The sequence below is a fragment of the Hyperolius riggenbachi genome, chromosome 7, assembly GCF_040937935.1.
Source record: "Hyperolius riggenbachi isolate aHypRig1 chromosome 7, aHypRig1.pri, whole genome shotgun sequence".
Taxonomy (NCBI): domain Eukaryota; kingdom Metazoa; phylum Chordata; class Amphibia; order Anura; family Hyperoliidae; genus Hyperolius; species Hyperolius riggenbachi.
This window is the reverse complement of record NC_090652.1, coordinates 149,558,616-149,579,978: the sequence shown is the minus strand read 5'-3', so window position 1 is coordinate 149,579,978 and position 21,363 is coordinate 149,558,616. Positions and strand designations below refer to the sequence as shown.

Sequence of the window (21,363 nt, the reverse complement as noted above, 5' to 3'; positions counted from 1 at the left end):
AAAAAGTTTAGACCCTTAGGTAACTTATTGTAATTTTTTTTTACATTTTTATTTGGGGTTTTTCGGAGTGGGGAGGTAAACTGGGGATTAAAAAAAAAAAAAAAAAAAAAAAAAAAAAAAGGGGGTAGTAGATTTAGTTTTCCTGTTTGGCCACAATGAGTTTTTGATTTTCTGTCCTGCAAGCGAGAGCTCTCACTTGCAGGAACAGAAGGGGTGATGTAGGACACAGAAAAACGCGTCTTTCCGGAGAAAGCTGTCGGGTTTTTCTTAGGGGGAACATAGATCAATGAATGGGATCTGTATTACCATTCATTGATCTCAGCGGTAGCAAAAGGCGGCGGGAGCACGCATGGCCCCGCAGCAGCTGTGCAGGTCCAAGTGGTTATTACATTGTATTCATTATTTTCCGGGTCAAATAGTTCACTTCCTGACTTGCGTCAGGGAGTGAATTAAAACGCTCTGGGAAAGCCCTTTTAACAATCGCAAAAAATGCAAACGCAATCGGGAACGCAATGTGGCCTAAAGGTCTTCTTACTGAATAGTTAACTGGCTGCAGACAGGATTAGCAGTCCCATGTGGAAGACTCCTTAAAGAGAACCCGAGGTGGGTTTAAAAAAATGAAATTAGGACACATAGGCTGGTTCTGCATACTATCACCAGCCTCTGTGTCTGCACTGTGTACACACACGAAAAAAAAAAAAAAAAAAAAGCCGTGCTAGCGACAGGCACCTTGTTGCTAGCAGGCTGTTTACTTTTGTGCTGCCTGTCACCACCACTCCCCCGCCTCCTCTATATCGCCGCCCTCCGCGCCACCGTAAGCGGATGGGAGGGAAGGACCACAGTTTGGGAGCGGTGCTATAGAGGAGGCGGGGGAGTGGCGGCGACAGGCAGCAAAGGTAAACAGCCAGCTAGTGACAAGGTGCATGTCGCTAGCACGGCAGTTTTTTTCTGGGGACAGCAGAGCGCAGGAGGGGGCGGGGCCAGGGTACAGACAGAGGCTGGCGATAGTATGCAGAAGCAGCCTGTGTGTCCCAATAACATTCTTCAAACCCACCTCTGGTTCTCTTTAATGCTTCAGGGTGGCCCATTTGGCACATCTTTAGTGGTTTAGCGCTTTGAGTCAAACAGGAGAAAAGAGCTATACAAATATTAACATTAAACTAAAAAACAAAAAAATAAAAAAGGTGTTCCATTATGCCTACATACATTCCTGACCGGCATGTCATAAAAAACAGCACCCATCTTCCAAGAATCATGGGGAAAGTGCAGTAGTTATGTGACCACTAAAACACCAATCATCTGCATTTTTAGCTGAGCAAAACAGGGAGTTACACTTTAAAAACCATCAGTTCGTGTTAACATCTTCTGAAAGAAAGAGCAGCACCCCTGGGTTTGTGATAACAGTTTATTGTTCTGCATGTTTTAACATTTAGAAAAAGAATCCCAGGATTTTGCCTCCTGTGTGTTTTCGCCTTGCTTCCTCATGGTCCATAATGCCAGCAGAAGTTGTGAGCACAATGTACCTAAAAATAAACAAACACCATCAGAATTCTATATTCTGTAAATACACAAAAGATAATTTCTTTATAAAAATTAATATTTACACAATTGTGTTTGTGGGAGGAATTGTATTATATGTTTGAACCCTTTTGTTTTACAGTACAGCGCATGTTTGAGGCTGGGTTCACATAGGACATAGCATGAAAGGCTGATTTTTTTTTACGTCAAGTTTTATGTTACTGTCGTGTGTGGGGTTTTTGCGTCTTACGTGCGTTAAAGAGTTTTAATGTGTTTGCAGTTTGCTAATACAAAAAACGCATGCATTTTGTACGTGTGCATTTTTCAATTACGTTTTATGCAAATCACTAGGAAGACAACAGGAAGCGGAAATGCATCACTTTTTTTAAGCAAAAACGCATGAAAAACATATACCATTGCATTCCAATTGACTTTCGTTACGTGCGTTTTGGCAGCCATCCTGCATAATATGCAACAGAACCAGTGTTTTGCAAAACGCATACTGTAAAACTCATGCGTTTGTGTTTTTCCTGCGTCCCATAGACTTCCATTAGCGGCAAAACGCCGCTTTTTTCTGCTATGTGTGCACCCAACCTGAATTGGCACATGCTAAATTCAAATGTATGCTATGAATACAGTTTATGTCATATGATGAAGACATGGACAGAATGGAAAGACCTTTAACCTCCCTGGCGGTAAGCCCGTGCTGAGCACGGGCTATGCTGCCGGAAGGCACCGCTCAGGCCCCGCTGGGCCGATTTGCATACATTTTTTTTTGCTACACGCAGCTAGCACTTTGCTAGTTGCATGTGCAATGCGATCGCCGCCGCTACCCGTCGATCCGCCGCCATTAGTCGCGCCGCGATCGGGATGCCGGGCTTAAAAATTACAAAAACCGGATTTGCTGCCCCCTGGTGGATTTTTTGCAAACCGCCAGGAGGGTTAATGTACTCTGCCATATGCGGGGGTGAGGTCTTATCCATGCATCTGTAAGAGCAAGAAGACTAACTGCCACTTTGTCCGTGTACGAGTGCAGCTGTACTGCGCATGTGCAATGATGTTGCATGCATACATAGACAGAACAGACCTTTGTGCACAAGTGTGGCACCTTGCCATGTAGAGTAGGCCTCATACACAGAAAAGCAGCAGTGGGCTCGGAGGATAAGGGAAGACTCTGGACCAATTCAGAGGCTCCCCATTACTTAAAAGGACAACTGTAATGAGGGATATGGAGGCTGACATTTATTTCCTTTTAAACAATACCAATTGCCTGGCTGTCCTGCTGATCCTCTGCCTCACACCTTTAGCCATAGACCCTGAACAAGCATGCAGCAGATCGGATGTTTCTGACATTGTCAGATATGACAAGATTAGCTGAATGTTTGTTTCAGGTGTGTGATTCTGACACTGACCAGGATGATCAGCAGGGATGCCAGGCAACTGGTATTGTTCAAAAGAAACTAAATATGGCAGCCTCCATATTCTCCTCACTTCAGTTGTCCTTTAACCTGCTCGGGACCACCACATGTTAAAACTAGGTTGTACTTGTAGATGCCCAAGCCTGATGCAGCGTAGTTTCAATGCTGGCGGCTCCCTTGCATGGGACATAGATGAGTGTCTCTGCTGGCACATAACTCGGCTGTCTTAAAAGACAGCTTAAGTGAAAATATGGAGGCTTCATTTCCTTTGAAAGAGCCCTGCTGATCTATTTGGCTGTAGTAGTGTCTAAATAACACTAGTTACTATCATATAGTTAATTTAATTTTGTCAAATCTGTCCAATCTTGTATTGTTTGAAAGGAAATATGGCAGCCTCCATATCCCGTGTGTGTGTGGTGGGTGTGTGGTGTGTGGTGGGGTGTGTGGTGTGTGGTGTGGTGTGTGGTGGGGTGTGTGGGTGTGGTGGGTGTGTGGGTGTGGTGGGTGTGTGGGTGTGGTGGGTGTGTGGGTGTGGTGGGTGTGGGGTGTGGTGGGTGTGGTGGGTGTGGTGGGGTGTGGGGGGTGTGGGGTGTGTGGTGGGTGTGGGGTGGGTGGGGTGGGTGTGGTGGGTGTGGGGTGGGTGTGGTGGGTGTGGGGTGTGTGGTGGGTGTGGTGGGTGTGGGGTGTGTGGTGGGTGTGGGGTGTGTGGTGGGTGTGGGGTGTGTGGTGGGTGTGGGGTGTGTGGTGGGTGTGGGGTGTGTGGTGGGTGTGGGGTGTGTGGTGGGTGTGGGGTGTGTGGTGGGTGTGGGGTGTGTGGTGGGTGTGGGGTGTGTGGTGGGTGTGGGGTGTGTGGTGGGTGTGGGGTGTGTGGTGGGTGTGGGGTGTGTGGTGGGTGTGGGTTTTATTTTTTTTCTCCTTTAATTATCTAACCTTTAACATTTTTCTCAACGCAGATCTGCTTTAAGGCTAAGTAGTGCAGAGGCGACATGTAAGAATAATTGGTGCTAAAAGGAAAACCGTAATAGGTCCAGAATACTTTGAGCTGCACCACTGTACACTTGTCTGGCTCTTCACTAGATCAGAATCAATTTTATTTGGCCAAATAAGAAATTTGACTTCGCAGTTAAAGAGAACCCGAGGTGGGGTTCTAAGAAGGATATCTGCACAAAGAGGCTGGGTCTGCTTATTTCGCTCAGCCTCTGTTGCTATCTCAATCAACCCGCAGCGGACTGCGTTTTTCTCTATAGTGTCAGTCTGCTGCTCTCCCCGCCTCTTGCAGAACTCCGGTCCCCGCCTGCCACCCTTCCCTCCCCGCTGATTAGAGGGAAGGGGTGGGGGCAGGGACCGGAGCTCTGCAGGAGGCAGGGGAGCAGCCGAGACTGACACTACAGATGTAAACACAGTACGCACAGCGCGGCTGTGATCTATGTCTATGAGTGCAGAGGGACATTAGGGGGGTTTGGAATACCAACAGAGGCTGGGCTGTATAGGCAAATCCAGCCTCTATTCAGATCACATTCTTCAAAACACACCTCGGGTTCTCTTTAAAGGAAACCTGAAGGTACAGTTTACAGCGTGTCTTCTTATTTGTGCTCCTATCGACGAGAAAACCTCGTACTGCGAGCACACAGGACACTCCCACCAATGTCGTGCGCTGCCAGGACCGGGGCAGGCACGATAACAAAACAGCCGCTGTGGGGGGGCTGAAGGACACAGGTCGGCTGCAGGGGGCTGGCAGAAAGTGACTTTTTTTAAGTAACTTTAGGTTTCCTTTAATGGACACAGACAATACAATAATAGTACAGTCTACACAAAATTAAGTATACATGCTTGGTTATCAAAAAGGAGAAAAAAAAAAACCAAAACTGCCTTTTGCTGCACTTACCCAAACTGACGTGAAGGGAGGAGATTGTTCTGCCACTTCTCCAGATCCTTCAGCTGCACATCAAATCTGGGGCTAATGACGCCACACTGAGGGGGAAGAAAATCATAAGGATGACATTCTAGTAACATACAGTAGCTTGCAGTATATATATTAAAAAAAAAAAAACCCACCTTGATGGCACTGTCCTATATTTACCAACCAAAACAAGCATTTAACTTTTACTAATTTCTAATACACAGGAAAGGTGAAGATACATTAAAAGCTTGCTCTTTTAGCCATTTATGCCGCCTGGACATGAGCTGCTGTGATGCTGATGCGTGCTTAGGCGCGATCGCGCACCCTTGTGCCGCCCCCCAGTAGCCCAGAGATCAATGAATGGGAACAAAAAAAAAAAGTCTCAATGGGGCCATCTTGAGAATTGGACTAAGGCCTCGTTTACACTTAGTTGGTATGCTTTTCTTTCTCTTTTCCCTAGTTTCTTCATGTTTGTAAACAGTTTTACACATTCTATCACCACAATGTGTGTATCAACATTTTGAATGCATTTTTCTACCCTTTAAAAAGTGCAAACTTAAACATTTGCGCTATGTGCACAAATAGGCAATGTGCATCACTATGTGTGATGCATAGAGAAAACAAAAAAAAAAAAAAAAAAAAAAAAGAAAAGAAACACCCTGTACAAAAACTCGTTGCATAAAATCTACAAAGTCAAAATATATATTATTGTCAGTGCATTTTCATATGTCCATACAAAATGCAGCATGTGCTGAAACTAAAAACAGACGACAGCAGCACATGTGGATAGAGAACTGGCTAAAGCTTTGTAAACAAGCTAGTGGTTCTCAGGCCAAGGTAGCAGTTCAGGAAGAGCGCTATTAAAACAGCACAGGAGATTTGGTTGCAGCCGGTGCCTCCATAAGCCGTAATAGGAATTACGGCTATAGCAGAACAGCGATTAACTTTGGCCGGTGCCCAAGAGACCGGGACACTGCAGAAGTGGAGCACGTGGGCCACTCCATAGCCAGAAGGGGCCTGACCACCGCTGTTCCCCCAGCTGTTAAGTGGGCCATTCATCACTGCAGCCATGGTTGTCCAAGTGTCGCTGCTTTTTCTCCCACCAGCTGCCAGCCATCTTGCAGCCTTTGGCCTGGTCCCAGCTAGACCGCCCTCAGCCTGGTCCTATCAGCTGGACTCCTGTCTGCCACCATCTTGCGAACTCAATTGCCCCCTGGACACACTGCTGCTACTCTAACAGTGCAGGCCTGGACTTTAGCTCCAGATCCCTGCAAGACAGAACCCTAGCTGGGGGTCCTTTGCCTGCAGCTACATTTCAACCAGATTCCAGGCCTCTCAACAGACACAGATTAGGCCGCAGTGCTTAAGTTAAGCGTGGCCCACTTTCACCAACCACCAGTCAAACACTCTCTCCTGTCTTCTGTGCCTCCAGTCCTTCTCTTTCCATTTCTCTCAGACACACTGAGGCATTTGAATTGCTGTGCGCAGTTGAGCGTCGCCAATTCATGGCAGCTCCACTCACATAGCACTCAAGACTCCCCTCTGGTCCTTCTCAACTTGTCTCGGAGTTGCATATATTCTACTGTACCATACTGCTTTGTTAACAATACTCAATGCTTGACTCTATGCTAACTGTACCATCACTGACCCTGTACGTGCCACAAACAATTCTGGGTACAACTTATGTTGTACTTTGCAAAATAAATTGGATTCTAATAAAGGGGAAAAAAATGCCATATTCCTCCTCCCCACACGAGCAAAGGCCATGCAGTCAATGTAATGCAGGAAAAAAAAAAAAAAAAATGGGATGAGCAGAGCAGCCTTTAGCTTCGCTGCTATCACAGGTGATTAGTTGTGGTGCATGAAACGACGCAACAGAACGACAGGCTCCAATAAGCTTACCAGCACACAAATCCACTATCCCACCAATGACATCCTCTCCCATGAGCACCTGCATCGCCAAGCCACCTTCTTGGCAATAAATCCCTCAGCTCCATTTTTAACTAAAGGAAAGGCAAGGGGTAGTTCTAAGACCCTAAGGCCTGGAACCCACTGAAATCCGCAAAACGCAACCGCTAGAGTTTTGTCTGAGCGGTTTGCAAGCGGATTCATGCGCGTTTTCGGTCGCGTTTTGCAACAGTGTATTTTTTTCCTCTGGTTGTGTAGCGTTTTGCGTTTTTATCCCGATTGGTCCTGTGAATTTTTAATTTTGTTACAGTGTGCTGAACCGCAAAACGCTAGCAAAACCGCTCAGTTTAGGTTTTGCTGAGCGTTTCTGCTAGCGTTTCAATACTTTACATTGAAGCGCTAACGCTCCCAAAATGCTCCAGGTCCTGCGTTTGCGTTTCTGGGAAACGCAAACGCTCCTGTGGAAGTTGCCCCATCCATTAACATCAGCTGAGCGTTTTGGCAAAACGCTAGCGTATCGCAGCGCTTCCAAAATGCTCAAAAAACGCTCTTGGGGGTTCCAGCCCTTACAGTCACAGCATATTAACAAAAAAAACACCCTTTCATCTATGAGATACACAAGGACGAGTTAACTTTTATCCACCCATTTGTACATGGAGCATTCAGTCTAACTTAAAGGGTACCAGAGACACACAAACACACTTTTCCAGCCCCCTTTAGGCTGATCGCTCCCTTGCAGTCTTCCCAGGCTGCCTCAATCCTCCGCTAGGTAGACTGGCAATTCCTCCAGTCCAGCTGCACGCGCCCATCACCGAAAGCATTTTGGGTCAGAATGGGGGGGGGGGGGGGTACAGGCAGACTGCACCTGCGCCAGCTAGAGGAATTACCAGTCTGCCTAGCACAGGCATGGGCAAATTTGGCCCTCCAGCTGTTCCGGAACTACAAGTCCCACAATGCATTGCGTCTGACAGCCAAAGTCATGGCTCATAAAGGCATATGCATTGTGGGACTTGTAGTTCTGTAACAGCTGGAGGGCCAAGTTTGCCCATGCCTGGCCTAGCAGAAGATTGAGGCAGCCTGGAAAGTCAGCGAGGGAGCGATCAGCTGGAGGAAGCCCTAGGTATGTATACACTGTTTTATAGTCTCCGGTTTCTCAGAGAAATAGTAATGTAATATTATAGGGCTAACACATGCAGGGCTTAAGAAGATCCCCTAACCCCAAAAAACTCACTGGCACCGGCTCTTCACCCTCGTTTTGGCAATCCGCTCAATTTCAAGTAGGTATGCGCTACAAGATCCAAATCTGAGTTTGTGCAAAATTCTATGCAGCTTGAAAAAGCACCAGTCCCGTCCCACAGAATTTGATTGGTCCGTTTTCAAGCTGCACAAGTTTCATGTCACAATTATTTGCATCTCATCGCCGCGCATACCTGCCGTCATCGCCAGGAGCCCCAGGTCATAGACTCTGCCGTCTCTATGACAGCAGAGTCATGTGAGCCAGTCAGGAGCCACTTTCTTTTGCTCCTGACCCTGTCTTTCAATGTAAGAAAATGGGAGCAGCTTACATTGAAAGACAGGGCCAGGAGCCAATGAAATCGGCTCCTGACCAGCTCACATGGCTCTGCCGTCAGAGACAGGCAGAGCCTGTGAGATGCAGCGAGACTCGTCGGGTTTGAGCGGTGCGATCGGCAGGGAGACACGGAAACGGCGAATGCGCGCAGTGGCGGCTAATTGAAATCTAGCCCCTGCCAGCCAGAAGCCCACCAAAACAGGGCGTAGATTTCAATTAGCTTGGTCTTTAAATGGTCAAAGTATCTCAAGTAATGAACCATATTAAAAGAATGTCAGTCTACCCTGTAACTTTCCAAAATGTTTACTCCAATTTTCTCCAGCAGTTTCCAAAACATACCACGTCACTGCCATTTAAAGGACCACTGTCATGAAAATCTCAAAGAGACTAATGAAAAAAGTTCCCCGGGGGTGGGGGGGGGGAGAATATCGAGGCCTCTGGATCCTATCGAGGCTTCCCCCATCCTGTATCTCACAGCGGTCTCGCTGCAGACCATGGAATGAACAGTCGACAATTTGTCAGGCTGTGCAATATTTACCTTTTCTGGCTCCAGCGGGGGAGTGGTTGCGGCTCTCCTCTCGGAAATAAGCAGAAATAGCCAATCTCTGCAGGGTCCGCTCTACTACGACTTGCACCTGCGCAGTAGAGCGGACCAACAGAGATCGGCTTTTTCCGCTTATCTCCAAGCAGAGAACCGATACTGCGCCTGCACTGGAGCTGGGAAGGTAAATATTTACATCCTCGCAGTTCGGGGAGCTTTATCACACAGGACGACGGGGAAGCCTCGATAGGATCTGGCGGATTAGACCACCCGACCACCCGAGACGAGTACCCCCCCCCCCCAGGGGATCTTTTTTTAATTACAGATTTTAACATTTAAAAAAATGTGTTAACACATACAAATAAAAATGTTTCTTCCAGAGTAAAATGAGTCAAACTACTTTTCTCCTATGTTGCTGTCACAGTAGGCAGTAGAAATGTAACTACCAACAGGTTTGGGGCTAGTCCATCTTTCCATAGGAGATTCTCAGCATGGCCTATATTCTTTATAAAGACACTCCCTGAAAAAGGATTTATAAAAAGATGCTGGCCAGCCTCCCTGCTCAACGTACACTTTTGGCAGTTGGATGGAGCAACTGACATTCACTAAGTGCTTTTGAAAATAAAGAAACCCCTGAGAATCCCCCATGAGGAGGAGATGGGCTAGTCCAAAACCTGTCGATTCTGTCAGATTTCCACTACTTGCTGTAAGTGACAGCAACATAGGAGAAAGTTATTTATGGCTCATTTTACTCTGGAAGAAACATACTTATCTTTATATTTTTACATATTAAGATTTTCACAACTGAGTGGCTGCGTAGGCACAGGATGTCTGTGGGGGACCATTAGAAGCCCCAGGTAGCTTCAACTCATTTTCCCCCGACCCCCTACAGTATCCCTTTAAGTCTCTGAAAAAAAAAAAAAAAAGAGTTTTACTTACCTGGGGCTTCCAGTAGCCCCCCTGCAGCTGTCCGGTGCCCACAGACTCCATCAGATGCTCCTGGCCCCGCCGGCAGACACTTCCGGTTTCGGCGACAGGAGACGACAGGCTGGGAACGCAAGTGATTCTTCGCATTCCCAGCCACAATAGCGCCCTCTATGCTGCTATAGCATATATCATATAGCAGCATAGAGGGAGCTATTGAGGCCGGGAATGCTAAGAATCACTCACGTTCCAAGCCTGTCGGCTCCTGTCGCCGAAACCGGAAGTGGCTGCCGGCAGGGCCAGGTGCATCTGAATGAGTCTACATGGGCACCGGACAGCTGCAGTGGGCTGCTGGAAGCCCCAGGTGAGTAAAACCTTTTTTACAGAGACTTAAAGAGAACCTGTACTGAGTAAAATTATTTAAAATAAACATGAGGTAACTTCAAATGAACATTACAGTTGCCTTGCCATCAGTTACTCTCAGAAGCTCACCATTTTCTTCTTACAGTGATCCCTTCTAGTTCTGACAACATTTTGTCAGAACTGAAATATATCAGTTGCTGTCAGTTATATATCAGTTGCTGTCAGTTACAGCTGAGAGGAGAATTGTGTGTTTATTTTGACTTTTAATTTTCAGTTCAGGTTTTCTTTAAGTGTCTCTTTAAGGAATACCCAAGACCAAACTTGTTTCTCTGCCCTCCCATCTCCCCTGTACTGACTGAGCAGTCCCATTTTACACCCAAATCTTTACCATTATCCATGTTGGCAGAGACAGACCAATTAACATGAACACAGGATTTAGATTGGAGGTACCATAAACTGGGAGTCTGAGGATTCATATGAAGACTTCAGTTTTGCTCCTAAAGACTGGATTCATGTGCACAGCAGTTTCAGCATAGATACAGCTCCAGGCAGCAAGGTTCCCCCAAGGCTTTTAGCCGGGTGCTCCAACCGGCTAGTTTTGGGCGATCACCAGGTTGTCATCAGCTCACTACCTCCTATTCTGTAAGCAGATTTGGACACAGAAGCACCAGCCCTGCATTCTCATCACGCCCCAGCTGGCTACTTTTTCATGCCACCCGGCTGGGAATTATTTCTGGGGAGAACACGGAGGGCAGCATGGATTAAAATGACTGACAGCCACTGGAAAACAGGTGGGCAGATTAAGCACCTTACATTGTGCTATGCAGTAATAGTTATGAGAGAGACTTTAGACAGGGACGTCAGAGTGGAATCTACACGGCCACTATTGAGTCTATTGTTTGCTCCTCTATCATCGTATGGTATGCAGGTGCCACCGCAAGCGACAAATACAAATTACAAAGAGTGATCAAAGCAGCGGAAAGAATCATTGGGTCACTCCTAGACCTCCTCCACGCACCCAGGCTGAGAACCAGGGCAAACAGGATCGCGCAAGATCCCCAACACCCTGGGAGCCGCTTCTTCAACCGTATGCGCTCAGGCCGCCGTTACATGGCTATCCTCACCAAAACCTCCAGGCACAGGAAATTTCCCCGCCCCCCCTCAGCTGTGCTCCTTAACTAGTGCCCCTCACTCAGCAAGTCCTCGTAGCAGGGCTCCACAGTCACCCTCACATTACTGCCAAAGAGCTAAATAGGCCCCTGTATATGCATGTTTATCTTTGCACTATGTGTGCCAATTTTTTGTATCTCTGCACTATGATTGTAAATTTTGCACTATGTTCAATGCCGGTGTGTACCACAAATAATTCTGGGCGTGGCATCTGCCACATCTGGCGAAATAAACCTGATTCTGATAACAAACTGTATTGGCTACAACACTATTCTGCCTTTTCCAGTCCCAGACTGATTTAAGGAGTTACTCACCTTGTTAAGCCTGCCTGTAAGATTGACAACAATTTTTCCGGCCCTGTGATCATCAATTATTTCAAACTCCCCAATGTAGCCTGAAACAGACAAATATTGTAAAATATGTAATGAACAAGACTTGGATCATCGAAATCTGGCTAGAAGTAGATAACATTACAATATGAAGAGATAAAGAGCAAGACTGACGATGCTTAGTAAAGCAGGTTAAAGAAAAGGGCTCTTACCATGCTTCATCATCACTGTAAGGAAGCGCACAATCACTTTAGAGCACGGCCTGATGAGGACCTGACGCTTGCCACGTTTCTCTGCATTATTGATGCTTTTAAGTGCATCCGCAAGCACGTTCATGCGCACCATGGTGCCTGTAAGAGAACAGCATTGCATCAGTATATACGGGTACACACGACAACTCCAGATACATCAACAAGCACTCCTACATGCCTTATAAAACCTGTCACTGCAGAAAAATAAGGCAGCCATATTTCAGTAGTTAAGTGTAACTTTAATACTGAGACAAAGGAAATTCAGCGTGGAATGGAAACACGTCAGTATCAATTAGGTTTTTAATATCCAAGCAGTACAAAAATGATTTACCGCCCACTTACTGCACCAAAGAATAGGGAGAAAGTACTTTCCTCACTTTGGTAGCAGTTACTGGAAGTTATAAAGACCTTGTGTTCCACATACACAGACATCTTAAAGAGACTCCGTAACAAAAATTACATCCTGTTTTTTATCATCCTACAAGTTCCAAAAGCTATTCTAATGTGTTCTAGCTTAATGCAGCACATTCTACTATCACAGTCTCTGTAATAAATCAACTTATCTCTCTCTTGTCAGACTTGTCAGCCTGTGTCTGGAAGGCTGCCAAGTTCTTCAGTGTTGTGGTTCTGTGATGCATCTCCCCCTCCTGGCCCCTCTATGCACACTGCCTGTGTATAATGATCTCTTGAGATACAAAAGGAAGGATGTATACAGCCTGCTTGTATATGAATGTATTTTCTATGTGTGGACATACTGTACATCAACCTACTTCCTGTTTTGGTGGCCATTTTGTTTGTTTATAAACAAACTTTTTAAAACTGTTTTTAACCACTTTTAATGCGGCGAGGAGCGGCGAAATTGTGACAGAGGGTAATAGGAGATGTCCCCTAACGCACTGGTATGTTTACTTTTGTGCGATTTTAACAATACAGATTCTCTTTAAAATTTGCATTAACTTCTAGACTAGTATCAACAGTCACAGGAAAGAGTGAGCAGTAAATGTCCAATGGGGACAAAGATCGTAGCTTACATCACTCCCATCTGCCAATACTGACCAGAGCCCCATTTTATCACAGTGAAGTCTGGACCACTGTAGCAGTCCAGCACAATGCAGAAATCTAGCAACAGAACAACACTAGGAATGGATCAATGACCCACACATTTGCTGAATTGTCGCTGACTACATATACATCCAAACTGCATATAAACTGCACCAAAACTATTATGTCAAGTGCAAAAGAGGGAGAGAAGACTTCACTTCCTACATCAGGAATACACACATAGCATATTTAAAAGTTTGTCTGCTTGAATATTAGTTTGGATATTCTTAGTTATCACAACACAGGGTGCTTTTCCATTAGGAAGAACAATTGCATGCGCAATCATGCTTCCTTTCAACACCTCATTGGGCATGATTCACAAAGCTTTTTCACCCATTGTCCTCTGTTCTCACCTTTTCTGTTACATTTTTAAGCTCCCAAACAGCAAAAATAGTAAAATTAAGGTAAGAAACGTAATATTGAAATGAAGTTAGTTAATCAGGAACAACTTACTTTGAGTGATTATTTTGCTTGTAAATGTGCTGAAAGTATTTTCATCAATTAGGTGACAAGTCATTTTTGGGAAGTTTTGTGAATAGAGCCCATTGCGCCTTAAACCACCAAGTGTAGGAGCGCAAACGCATGGAAAAACCTTGCATGCCAGCGACTCCGACTCAAACAAAAATGAAATCACTAGAGGAAAAACCTCACTATGCTGGTACAATTGGCGGAATATCTGCAGATCGCTGCTAGTGGAAAAGGAGCATGAATACACACTGTTAAAAAGGTACCTTCAGCCAGACCTATTAAATGCCAGGTGTTTGCAAGCCAGCTGTCAGCTTGTTGGTGGCTAAGTACCCGATTTAGCCACCTGCTATTACCACACCTCAATGAAACCCATAGGTCATCACAACGAAAACACGTATGCGGCATAGGATAGTTGCTGCTACGTGGAAGGCATTGACTGCCCTCAACTGTACTGCCCTGAAAACACTTAAGTACAGTGACACATTGGCAGGTACAAACACAAGCATTCACAAAAAACAAACCACACTTTGGCTATCATTCATAAAGGTGCAGTCGGTAAGGGGAAACAATGCGGGAAAACACCGCTGCCGGTATTTTAGACTTCTGGGTGGGCATTGATAAAAATGTATCCATGTGCGGTAGCAGTGCGGAGATTCCCCGAACTAGGCTGGCGGTAGGCTTGCAGAGACACGGAAGCAGCCGAGTTGATACATTTCTCAGTTTTCCGCTCTGCTGCAGCTGCCTGGGAGGTCTGTGTGTCTCCATTCACTTACATTGTTATCGACACATCAGAGGCAGCGGTACTTCCCGACCTCACACCGCTTGCGGTGATCTTCATGAATTAACATTTTGCTACATTAGTTCCGATAATCACCGCACAAGGCGGTGATTTATCAATCTGCTCGGTAGTGTCATTTTTTTCATGCGGAAAGAGCCTTTATGAATGCTGACTTTGCCGAGTGTTCGGTAGCTCTTCGTGGCGAGCAGCTTGCCAACATCACTAACAATTAACTGATGAGGAGGTCTTTATCACCCACCCCAGCCAACTTTAGTCAAGCGCGTGTACAAGGCTTAAGCAGTGTATGGACAGAACAGTGGGAGCTCCATCACATTGTAAGTGACAGTAATTGCTGAAAATAGCAGGCCATACACCAGGGGTCAGGAACCTTTTTGGCTGAACGAGCCATAAACACCACATATTTTAAAATGTAATTCCGTGAGAGCCATACAATATGTTTCAAACTGGGACAGTGCGCATGTGCAGCAGAGGGCTCATGCGCCTGTAGCCATGGTGATGTGTACACAGTTGATCCTCTGCGCAGTGGAAGTGTCAAACACCGTCTTCAGCTTCTCTTGGGTTTCTGCAACATCAGCAATTTCCCCGAGAGCCAGACAGGAGAAATACCGACTAACAGCTTGTACAATTAGCTAGCTGACTTGGGGATGGATTCACTTTGTGGGAAAAGATCCCCGCACTTTGGCCCAATAGGCTGCCTGTCAAATGACACACAGCCTATTGGGCCAGAGTGCGGGGATCTCGTCCTACAAAGTCAATGCACCTGACAGGGCCCAGGCTGGGACAATTGGAGCGGCTGTTAGTTTTGGGGGGAGCTTAAGTTAGTAGGGCACGCTACAGCAGTAGCATGCCTACTTTCAAAATTGTACTTGCGCTGCCACACTAAGCTGTGCTGCTTTAGCAGTGTAGCTTAGTGAATCAACCCCTACTGATTTGGCTGTGAGCTAGATGCAGCCATCCAAAGAGCTACATCTGCCTCCCGAGCCATAGGTTCCCTACCCCTGCCATACACTATAAAAACTTTTTTTATAATCAGCACCACGAACAACACTCACCCGACATGCAAATCACCACCAAAAACTGCCATTGCTTTGCTGATAGAAAATGTTTGCCCAATTGAAGTTGTACTTGGGCAAAATAAGTTCTATAATGTATAGCCAGCTTTAGTGCTACAGGAACATCAGAAATGTATCAATCCAACGAAATTAATTACAGTTTTCCACTGATTGCTAGAGAGTTTGGCACATTTTACTTAAATCAAACTATTCTACTAAGCCCCAAGCCGGCAATTCTCAAATGTATGAACACAAACACACGAGTCCATATATCCAATAGTTTAAGCACATCAAAGTCAATAGCCTGTCTTCTGCAAATAGCCGATCTGAACATAAGTGAAGAAAGGAGTTTCCTCCACAAGACAGGAGGCACTGCATGAGATCTGCCTCTGGTAATTACACACACACACAGAGACGAGCAGCGGTACACATGAGCGAGCTGGAGGCACTACAAGGCTCAGCGTACTCCCCCATGCAGCCGGAAAAGCACAGTGCAAGGAAGCGCTGCCACACAGTTTCTCCTGCTTCCTATGCAGGCGGGAGACAGCAGGGACCCTCCATGCCTTCCCGGCCTAATTCCAGCACCGCCAATGCAGTGTGACGCTCCATACCGAGCCGGTTCTGCAGCGCAGGATCTCCGCTACACACACCGCTCACCCGGGAGACAGACGACAGCGGGATGGCCGAGATACAAAGCAGATTCCTTTCAGGCCCGGAATTCACCCTTACTCACCGGGTCTGCAGTATGGCGGAAAGAGGGAGGAGGAAGAACTCGCGAGGCCATATGGGAACTTTTCTACTCTCGCGTGGCTTAGCTGATTCAGGCATTAGCAATTCATTGCAGAGGAGGAATCGATTGCAGAGTGTTTTGGTTACCATGGGAAATGGAAGCGGGCAAAGCTATTATCATTCTGTGCTGTTCATACAAGCAATGTGTCATTCGTCTGCTGCACATATTCTGTATAATTATATTGTCATAAGATTATTATATAATTGTACACTGTAGTCATTAGTTCGGTGCTACTGGGTAAGAGTTCAGTGTTTTTTTTGGTAATTATCCGTTAGCCGGACGCATCCTCTAGGTGGCGACAAAACTCCACCAGAGTTACATCTTTCCCTACTATCCATGGCGGCCTGGAGGGGGAATAGTAAGTTTACTTTTTCTAAAGGCTCATACAGACATCAGACTATTGCATACCTCCCAACATTTCAATGTCCCAAAACAGGACAATTAGGCCACACCCCTGGTCACGCCCCCAACCCCCTAGTCACGCCCACCCCAGGAAAAAAAAGGGGTTTTTTTAATAATTGTTATTAAATTGCTCCCAAATGGGAGGGTGCCGGGGTGGTGGTGGTGAGGAGAAGGAGGAGGGGGTGGCCAGGCAGAGAGAGGAAGAAAAAAAAGCCGATCGAGGCACCAGCCCGCCCGGTATGCGGCATGGATGGCCGCCACCGCCGCCATCATTATCCTTCTCCCTCCTCCTAATATGTCCCCCAGTGTCCCCTTCCCCCCGCACAGTAATATGGGCAGCGGAGTGGGCAGTAAGTCTTACCACTGCCTCTCCGCTGCGTACCGAGATCTCCTCTGATCTTCTCGCTTCCTGTGATGTCACAGGAAGCAGGAAGATCAGAGGAGATCCCGGTACGCAGCGGAGAGGCAGTGATAAGACTTACTGCCCGCTCCGCTGCCCATATTACTGTGCGGGGGGAAGGGGACACTGGGGGACATATTAGGAGGAGGGAGAAGGATAATGATGGCGGCGGCGGCCATCCATGCCGCATACCGGGCGGGCTGGTGCCTCGATCGGCTGTTTTCCCCCTCACTCCCCAGCGGCCGGGACCAGGGGGGGGGCAGCGCGGGACAGCGGGACGGCCCCCCAAAATCGGGACCGTCCCGCCGAAAACGGGGCGGTTGGGGGCCCTGCTATTGTCTTTGGAAAATGAAAGATCACAGACCAATCTTACCACCCTTCCTGTAGTATGAGAGCCATACTCTACACAGTCTTTTCTATGGAGCTGAACTCCACATCAGAAAAAAAATCTTTGCAAGATGCTGCACACGCAGATGCTGTACAGACACAAAAGATCTGTAGCTGCAAAAGATCTGTTCCTGCCAAAAATCCATTCCTGCAAATTGCAATGATAGTCTATGAGATCTGCAGATCATCATACACACATGATTTAACTGACATTCATCTGCAGATCAGATCCACCAGGATGGATTTTCAGATCTGCAGATGATTGTCTGATCTGCAGATGAATGTCAGTTAAATCATGTGTATATGATGATCTGCAGATCTCATAGACTATCATTGCAATTTGCAGGAATGGATTTTTTGCAGGAACAGATCTTTTGCAGATACTGATCTTTTGTGTCTGTACAGCATCTGTGTGTGCAACACCTTGCAAAGATTTTTTTCTGATGGGGAGTTCAGCTCCATAGAATAGACTGTGAAGTTATGGCTCTCATACTACATGAAGGGTGGTAAGATTGGTCTGTGATCTTTCATTTTCCAAAGACTATAGTCTGATGTCTGTATGAGCCTTTAGGCCTCTTTTCCACGGGCAGTTGAATGGCAGTGAAATGCCTCTCAAACTCTCACAACTACTTGCTGCTGCCTGGAACTGCTTGCTGCTGTCTGGTAATTGCTTTCTAAAGCAACACATTTCAACTGCTTGTGGAAAAGAGGCCTAACAGAGAAAAATCTGAGAATTGTACTAGGGCCTTCAAAATTATTGCAGTATGGATCTGCAGTAAAGAGCAGGCATGCTTTATGGGAACCATAAACAAACGAAAGAGAGATGGCACAAAATTGGCTGCAAAAACTGTTGCTGTGTATTATCGAGCAAAGCGCTGCATTACATGTTACGGACTTCCGTCCTTCCTCAGATGCATCAGATGCATGTTTTGCGCTTTGCAGTGGGTCCTAGCCCTTAGGCTTGTATGTACACCCTTGCAGCTTGCCAAAAGCAGTAATTTGTGATTGTTTCAGAGGCAACGTTGTAAGGTGTATATAGGAGTCCCCAGACACCCACTCACTGCGTGCAGCTTGGCAATCGAGGACGCTGGAAATCCATGCCTGGGTGGTTATTGTTTGCTCCATAATAGCCCTTTTCCATGAGCAGTTGATAGGCAGTGAAAAGACTGCCGGGCTCTCACAACTGCTTACTGCTGCCTGGTTACTGCTCGTTTCTTCTAGTTAACTGCTCACTGAGCACGCAGTTCAGCCGACTGTGGCAGCACTCAGATCTCACTCTGTGGGTGGACCGTCTGTACCATACCTCCCCGGAGATGAGAAAGAGGGACACTTAAGCCACACCCCTAATCACCCCTCTGGCATACCCCTAGTCATGCATACCATAAAGATTTCATAAGAAAAATATGTTGTTTTATAATTCAAACAACACTGGTCCTCTCTATCCTGGTTTATTTTCCTTCATATTAAAATTTTAAAATTAGTAATATATATCAACTGAAAGGATGGGAATAGAGTTTAGAGTCAATAAAACACATTTTTAGTAGAGAAATATATATATTTACACAGAAAGAGGGAAAACGTCCTGAAAGAGGGACAAATGAGGAAGAAAAAGGGACAGGGCTCCCAAAGAGGGACTGTCGATCCAAAAGAGGGACAGTTGGGAGCTATGCTGTACAGTGCTGGTACCGGGCACTAACAAGCACCTGGCTGGTGGAGGAGAGCAGCTGACAGGCGGTGACTTCACCGCTTGTCAGCTGCCCATTTGAAAGGGCCCTAAAACTCTCACAACCGCTTACTGCTGCCTGGCAACTGCTCTCTGTCGCCTGGTAACTGCTTGCTGAGCACACAGTTCAAATGCCCATGGAAATGGTCCCTAAACAATCAACAATGATCATTAGAGATGGCCCGAACGGTTCCCGGCGAACTTCCGTGGTTCGCGTTCGCGGAGAACAGCAATCTTTTCCGGAAGTTTGATTCGTCCCCATAGTGTATCATTAGGGTCAACTTTGACCCTCTACATCACAGTCAGCAGGCACATTGGGCTCTTTTCTCAATGAGTTACCGCATGAGTTAACCACTTGAGGACCGCCCCCAGCCGATGGGCGGCGGCAAAGTCCGGGCCCAAACGACCGCAATACGCCCATCGGCGGGGGCGGCTGCGGGAGTGGCTATGCGGCGATCGCGTCATTCGTGACGCGATCAGCCGCCGGGGACTCGCTCCGCCCACCGCTCGTAGTAACCCGCCGGCCGTTCGGAAGGGCCGGCGGGTTACTAGCACCCGGATCGCCGCTGCACGTATGTATAATAGGCTTTGTAATGTATACAAAGCCTATTATACTGGCTGCCTCCTGCCCTGGTGGTCCCAGTGTCCGAGGGACCACCAGGGCAGGCTGCAGCCACCCTAGACTGCACCCAAGCACACTGATTTCCCCTCCCCTGCCCCCTGATCGCCCACAGCACCCCTCAGACCCCCCCCTGCCCACCCCCCAGACCACTGTTTGCACCCAGTCACCCCCCTAATCACCCATCAATCACTCCCTGTCACTATCTGTCAACGCTATTTTTTTTTTTATCCCCCCCCCACCCCTCAGATTCTCCCCAGACCCCCCCCCCCCCGTGTACTGTATGCATCTATCCCCCCTGCTCACCTGTCAATCACCTGTCAATCACCCGTCAATCACCCGTCAATCACCCCCTGTCACTGCTACCCATCAATCAGCCCCTAACCTGCCCCTTGCGGGCAATCTGATCTGATCACCCACCCACACCAATAGATCGCCCGCAGATCCGACATCAGATCACCTCCCAAGCGCACTGTTACCCATCAGATTAGACCCTAATCTACCCCTTGCGGGCACCCAATCACCCGCCCACACGCTCAGATTGCCCTCAGACCCCCCCTTATCAATTCGCCAGTGCAATATTTACATCTGTTATTCCCTGTAATAACCCACTGATCACCTGTCAATCACCTATCAATCACCCCCTGTCACTGCCACCCATCAATCACCCCCTGTCACTGCCACCAATCAATCAGCCCCTAACCTGCCCCTTGCGGGCAATCTGATCACCCACCCACACCAATAGATCGCCCGCAGATCCGACATCAGATCACCTCCCAAGTGCAGTGTATACATCTCTTCTCTCCTCTAAACACCCACTAATTACCCATCAATCACCCCCTATCACCACCTGTCACTGTTACCCATCAGATTAGACCCTAATCTGCCCCTTGTGGGCACCCAATCACCCGCCCACACGCTCAGATTGCCCTCAGACCCCCCCTTATCAATTCGCCAGTGCAATATTTACATCTGTTATTCCCTGTAATAACCCACTGATCACCTGTCAATCACCTATCAATCACCCCCTGTCACTGCCACCCATCAATCACCCCCTGTCACTGCCACCCATCAATCAGCCCCTAACCTGCCCCTTGCGGGCAATCTGATCACCCACCCACATCAATAGATCGCCCGCAGATCCGACATCAGATCACCTCCCAAGTGCAGTGTTTACATCTCTTCTCTCCTCTAAACACCCACTAATTACCCATCAATCACCCCCTATCACCACCTGTCACGGTTACCCATCAGATTAGACCCTAATCTGCCCCTTGCGGGCACCCAATCACCCGCCCACACCTCAGAACGTCCTCAGACCCCAGCCCTGATCACCTCGCTAGTGCATTGCTTGCATCTATTTCCCCCCTCTAATCACACCTTGAGACACCCATCAATCACCTCCTGTCACCCCCTAGCACACCTACCCATCAGATCAGGCCCTAATTTGCCCTGTGTGGGCTCCTGATCACTCGGCCAAACCCTCAGATCCCCCTCAGACCCCCTTCCGATCACCTCCCCAGTGCATTGATTGCATCTATTTTCCCCTCTAACCGCCCCCTGAGACACCCATCAATCACCTCCTGTCACCCCTCTAGCACTCCTATCCATCAGATCAGGCCCAAAACATCCTGTCATCTAAGAGGCCACCCTGCTTATGACCGGTTCCACAATTTGCCCCCTCATAGACCACCTGTCATCAAAATTTGCAGATGCTTATACCCCTGAAC

The 21,363-nt window shown here is 47.3% G+C and overlaps 1 protein-coding gene across 1 annotated transcript; it reads right to left on the bottom strand.

Annotated features, from left to right (window-relative positions):
- Nucleotides 1-1,391: 1,391 nt before the first annotated feature.
- Nucleotides 1,392-16,058, bottom strand: RPS15A (ribosomal protein S15a). Its single transcript, XM_068246856.1, has 5 exons — nt 15,970-16,058; nt 11,854-11,991; nt 11,627-11,706; nt 4,822-4,907; nt 1,392-1,523 (listed from the first exon to the last, which is right to left on the bottom strand). Exons 2-5 carry the CDS (start codon nt 11,984-11,986, stop codon nt 1,430-1,432), a joined length of 393 nt encoding a protein of 130 aa, XP_068102957.1. The 5' UTR covers nt 11,987-11,991; nt 15,970-16,058; the 3' UTR covers nt 1,392-1,429.
- Between the last annotated feature and the right edge of the window lie 5,305 nt (nt 16,059-21,363).